The 6,000-nt window shown below is 38.8% G+C and overlaps 1 protein-coding gene across 1 annotated transcript; it reads right to left on the bottom strand.

The window, feature by feature from the left end:
• Positions 1-214: 214 nt before the first annotated feature.
• On the bottom strand, positions 215-2,948 carry LOC127798501 (uncharacterized). Its single transcript, XM_052332108.1, has 2 exons — positions 2,501-2,948; positions 215-1,594 (listed from the first exon to the last, which is right to left on the bottom strand). The coding sequence occupies exons 1-2, from the start codon at positions 2,606-2,608 to the stop codon at positions 494-496; spliced, it is 1,209 nt and encodes a 402-aa protein (XP_052188068.1). The 5' UTR covers positions 2,609-2,948; the 3' UTR covers positions 215-493.
• Positions 2,949-6,000: the final 3,052 nt, after the last annotated feature.

Genomic DNA, 6,000 nt, shown 5'->3' with positions numbered 1-6,000 from the left:
GGCTCCTTGCAGAACATTTGCTGGTTTCAAGTTTCCCTCCCTCTCTCTCCCCTTTCTCTACACGTACAGACGCATATATATATATATATATTTATATATTAGGGCTAAAGAGATGCTAAGGAACAAGCCAAGAAATTAAGTAGCACAAATTTGCAAGAAGATATAGATAGATCAGTTCAAATCAAAAAATACCTAACATGAGAGTAAGCACAGGAAAGTCACAAATAAGCTCCCCGTTGAACAAATAGATATGTTTCACCTCATCAGACGAAAACCAACTCTAAGGAGTAAGCTATATACAAATTTCATCCTACAAAATCCAAGAATTCATCCTATTTTCAAACATTCCTGAAAAGAATTGACATAAATATTGACGGACATGGAGTAGAGCTGTAATGGCAACCCCTGCAATCATCAGCGAAGCTCTTCCTGAGGAGTAGCGCCCAGCGGCACCTTCAACCTTTACAGAGACATACATCGGCACTCACTGCACTCAGCCACTTTCTTCTCTCATGCAATTGCCAGGCAAGAGAAATTTGTACTTATCGGCGTTTTCCAAAAGATACGAAGGAAGATGAACAGCCGAATAGGAGTGGGGAATCGGTCCCATTTTCCCGATAATTTCCTTGAAAGTGTACTCCTCCGGTAGCATATCAAATAGATCAGCCCCTTTGCAGATCACTTTTTGAACTCTTTTAGGGTTCAAGTAACGAGAGAATCTCACTCTGTCAAAATGGCTGTAAGCTTTCATTTTGAATATGAACTCATTGATATGACGGAAACAGAAGCTACAATGCCAACCTGAATCAGCCAAAATGACATTGGACTGGCGGTAATGTGCATACCTCGTCTTACCAGACTGATACTGGTGGACTGAAGCCCTCCAGCTGTTATTATCCACCAAAAATTCGAAGGAGTACAGATAGTTCTTCAATCGGAGATGGAGGATTGGAGGTATGTCGTCACACCACCTCAGGAGATTGATGGTGTGCCTGCTTGGTATCTCATCAACATCTGACATTATCAACAAGTCATCATCTGTAATGCCAGCTAGTTTGAGGAGATGATCCAACGCTAGTCGCTGATATGCCTCCTCAATGAATGGGTTTTCCCCCCTCCTAAATCTCCCTGGAATTTTTCCATATGTCAACCGTGACTCAACAAATTTAAACTGATCTCTGCTTTTCTCAAAAGTCAAAGGCTTTGGAAATCCAGTGAAGGTTGAGTTTGACTCAAGAAGAACAAACCCCGTCACATAGGGGTACAGTTCTTTCCATCTTAATGTTAGAATCTCAAGCTCGTTACTGAACAACACCGCATCAAAAACACGCCGTGGGTACTCACGAATCCCCCACCCATGAAGTTTACAGAGTTTCTCCATTGACACATTCTCGTGATAATAGTGAGGGATTTCATTGAAGGGCTTAGGCGGGGATTCCCACAAGGGCCTCAAGAAGTATGAGATCTTTTGCCCATGCACATATGCAACAAAGATGCATGTCGGGACCATAACAAATAGAAAGATGTAAGTTTTCAAATCCATCCCCCGCAGAAAACATCGCAGTCTTGACATGCTCAACGTTCTGCCAGATTCCTGTACACATTCATAGAAACAACACATTTTCTCAGGCTCCCACAAAAGGATACAAACATGTAAGCATGCATTTTTGGCGTTGACCATAAAGAAAAACTGATAAATTGTCAAGATGCACATAGAACACTATCTCCAAGCTAATACGATGCACGGAACAATGAATTCCTCAAAATTAATAGGATGCACGGAACAACAATGAATTCCCCAAAATTAGCTCTTTCCACATAATGAAGTATACCATTAGGGAATGCAAAGACCTAAAAACATTGTCACCGGAGTATCAAAACAACACAATGCATAGTTTTTGCATTGGAAATGAATACGGCCGCGCCACCTGGCGATACCTTAATGGATTTCTTCAAGACGTAAATGGCTTCTCATTCTCTTATTATTTGCGGAAACCGTGGGCACAACACAACTCAAAGGATAAAGTGGCTAAAATTGCAAGGAAAATCCGTGCTGATTAGTTTTCTAAGTAAATCTCAATGCTTCAGAGAACGAAGAGATGGAAACACAGGGGATCGTAAAATTCCAATGATGAGCCAAGGGTAACCTAGAAAGGAAGACCTGGAAATTACGGTATGGCCTATTTAAGAAAATCAGAATATTATATCAGCAAGTTCAATGTTTTCTTAGGTCAACAGAGACCCAAAAGTTGGAAACTCAATGATCCGAGTTTCCTTCCCCCTTTCTAGCACTTTCTCCGCAAGGAAACAAGCCTAAATCAATCCAAATCCAAGTGACACAAACCAATCGAATCCCAACAATAATGTTGCAGGCAATAAACAACGAAAAAACCGAAAACCACATCATCATAGACCGAAAGATCGACAACGAGCACGAATTCCCGGAGCAAATTTATAACGAAAAGGAGAAGAGGACAGATGAAAAAAGAGGGAAAAATACCTCATCGCAGCCGTCGCCGCAGATATCGTCCGTCTTTTTAGAACAGTAATGAGATCCTCCTTCCGCCATCAAATACACTCTCTCGAGAAACCTCGACGTACTCCACATTCTCTCTTCCTCCCCAAATTTATCGCAGCCGCCGAAGAAACTCCGGATCAAACCGGAATCGCTGCCGAAGACGCAATCCCCCAACGGGAAAATCGGGCAGTCGCAACGAACCAAATCCAAAAACCCAAAAGGGCGAAGAAATCAAACAAACAATCAAAGAATGAAAAAATAGAAGTGAACGGGGTTTAGAGAGAGAGAGGGAGAGAGAGAGGGATAGAAAGAGGGACGCTGAGTTGTGCCTCTCTGGCTAATGGGTGGCAGTTGTAAACACCACAATGAAAGAGCATAAAGAAGGAAGCCGTTTCTCTTGTCTTCTACCCCACTTCTCTCTCTCTCTCTCTCCCTGGCTATATAAACCCGACCTCTAAAGAACCTATGTATCGCTTTGAAATCACAGGCTCGGACTTGCGAGTTTACGAAATTGGCCCCGTTTTGGGCACTGGCGTAGCGGTTGGGCATGGTTGTTTTGGAACTTTTCCTGGAGTATTGAGTGGTCATTAAGATTACGAGATTAGCCCCGCTTCTCGGCGAGGGGAGCCGGGGGTCGTTTGGACTTTTGGGGAGGGGATACGGCTTTGGCCCAGTCCCCACGCGCTTATTTGAATGGCTCCAGACAAGTGTCGTGCGGGTCTTGATTTGCTCCGACTTTATGCCATACCCCCTGATTAACATTCTTTTAATATTTAATATTTCTGCTTTTTTTTTTTTTCCCAAATTTTTATTTTTTAATTGTTAGGTTTGCTTGAATGGTAACGCGACATGCATACATATATATATATAATAATAATAATAATTTAATTTGCAATTGCGGTTTTGACTGTTAACGAACACGTGGCAGCCATGTGACAGGTGGGAGCCTTTCCATCCATTCTGGACTGTTTCTGCATGCCTAAGGAATTATGTAATTCTTTTTTAAATTAATATAACATAAATAAATAATTTAAAATTTTATAAATCGATATTCTCACCTGCCTTTAATTTAAGCAAAGCATTTCGTAAAATTAATAAGTGTTTGAGAGCTCAGATCTTTTAGTTTCCTTTTTGAGGGTGAAAAGGTTCGATATAAGAGAGGCTCAAAATGCATAAGCTGTTGAGTTCCTTTTGGTATCATTAAAAGCAATGTTAAGAGAATCGAATCTAATTTACGCATTTTATTCGGAATCTTCAGGAACTAACCAGTCTGGTTGCATATTTATTATCTTTTTTAAAACAAATTATTAGAGTAAAATATGGCTATTATATGTCCCTAAATATAATAATAGGACAAATCTATATTTGTTTTTTATGAGCTTTATATGAAAAGACTATCATCTCCCCTGAACTTCATATTCGATGTATTAAATGTTGAATTTATATTTATTGAGTACTTAATCTAGTTTAAAATAATACGTAAGTTACGTGTAACATGAGTTGAAAAGAAGAAAAATAAGGAAAAAAAATAATAGAAGAAAAATAAACCAAATCGATCCTTTCTGCCATCTTCCCCTTTATCTTCGAGTGTCGTCTTTTCTCTTTCTCTCGTATTTTGTCAAATTAAATAGAATAATCAAGTCTCACATTGGTCATCGCCATCTTGATCATCTGATACGCGCTTTAGAACTCTGACAGCAACTGATGCGAACCCGCGATGGAATGAAGCCAAAGGAACCCACAAAAGATTGAAACGAACCTCAGAAAAGCCAAAATCAGATATAAGGCAAATAATTCTCGACCCGTTGATTCACGAACTAAGAACCTAGATTATGTTAAAATTTAGACCCGTTGATATGCGAAAACAAGAATCAAGAATTGTGTTGTTGAACGCCACAAAGACTGCCCAAATCTTTGATAAGTTCAGAATTTGAACGCCACAAAGATTTGGGCAGTCTTTGTGGCGTTCAATAACACAATTCTTGGTTCTTGTTTTCGCATATCAACAGGTCTAGATTTTAACATAATCTAGGTTCTTGGTTCGTAAATCAACGGGTCGAGAATTATTTGCCTTATATTTGATTTTGGCTTTTCTGGGGTTCGTTTCAATCTTTTGTAGGTTCCTTTGGCTTCATTCCATCGCGGGTTCGCATAAGTTGTTGTCAGAGTTTCGAAGTGCGTATCAGTTGGTATCAGAGCTTTCGCTCTAAAATCGGGTATTATCTATCCTTTTTTTTCTTTTTTTTTTCATTCCTATATCATGAAAGATGCTTGAAGGTTTGGAAAGGAGGCAACTACAAAAATATCATGATTGGCAACATAGGCGTGATGTTTGGGTTGAATTTGAGGAAGAATTAAAGCTCATGCGAGTGTTGCTGAATCGTCTCGAAAAAGAGAAGATCAAAGAGAAACATGACATTGAGAGTTCAGAAAAAGGTGAAAATGATGGTGGTGATCAGAATGTTCATATCATTGAAGTTGAAGAAAAAGACGAGGGCGATATAACAAGGAATCTCATTATTGAAGAAAGTGAAGTTCAGAAGGCTCTCATGGAAAATCAACAAATAATTTTACATGAGTACGAGGAGCCCTACCTTGTATGTGGAGAAACTAACAAATCTGTTCCAGGTTTGGTTAATTCTTTGTTGCAAGATTTCGAGGATGTGACCTTTGAACTTGGTGAACCATTCCAAGTGCTTGGGAAGATTCATGACTATGCCGACAAGCTGATCGTTCCAGTTTACGATTCGAGGACAAATCGTCTTGAAGAGAGAGGGAATGATGAGAATCATGGAGGGCCAACTAACAATGATGCAATCAGATCAATCAATCCAATCAACCGTGTTGGAATTGGATGATTACTAATTCCTTTTTGACTAGGATTCTTATTTAACAAGATAGTTACTTATTTCCTATATAGTTTAGGATTGAGTTAGTTTTATTATTCCAACTTATAGTTGGATTTGGATTAGCTTAGTTTTATTAATCCAACTTGTAGTTGGATTGGGTTACTATTGTTATTCCTACTTCTATTTGGAGTGGGCTAACTAAAACACATTAGATTTAGGATTTAGTTTATGACTAGGATTTAGATTTTTATTAGTTTTCAAGTAGAGTTAGGATTTAATTATTTTGGCCTATTTAAAGGCTTTACCATTGTGAAAAAGGGGGAGAGAAGATTATGAATTGAATTTGAGAGATTTCTCTTTTCTATATTGTTCTTCAATGAACATAGTTTCAAACTTATCAAAGGAGTGATTTTTTTGTGGCGTTCAAATCCTGAACTTATCAAAGATCTGGGCAATTTTTGTGGCGTTCAACAACACAATTCTTGGTTCTTATTTTTACATATCTACGGGTCTAGATTTTAACATAATCTAGATTCTTGGTTCGTGAATCAACGGGTCGAGAATTCTTTGCCTTATATCCGATTTTGACTTTTCTGGGGTTCGTTTCAATCTTTTGTGGGTTCCTTTGACTTC

Source organism: Diospyros lotus, chromosome 3, assembly GCF_014633365.1.
Source record: "Diospyros lotus cultivar Yz01 chromosome 3, ASM1463336v1, whole genome shotgun sequence".
Classification (NCBI taxonomy): domain Eukaryota; kingdom Viridiplantae; phylum Streptophyta; class Magnoliopsida; order Ericales; family Ebenaceae; genus Diospyros; species Diospyros lotus.
Note: the sequence above shows the minus strand (reverse complement) of the source record. Positions and strands in the feature narration are given on the sequence as shown.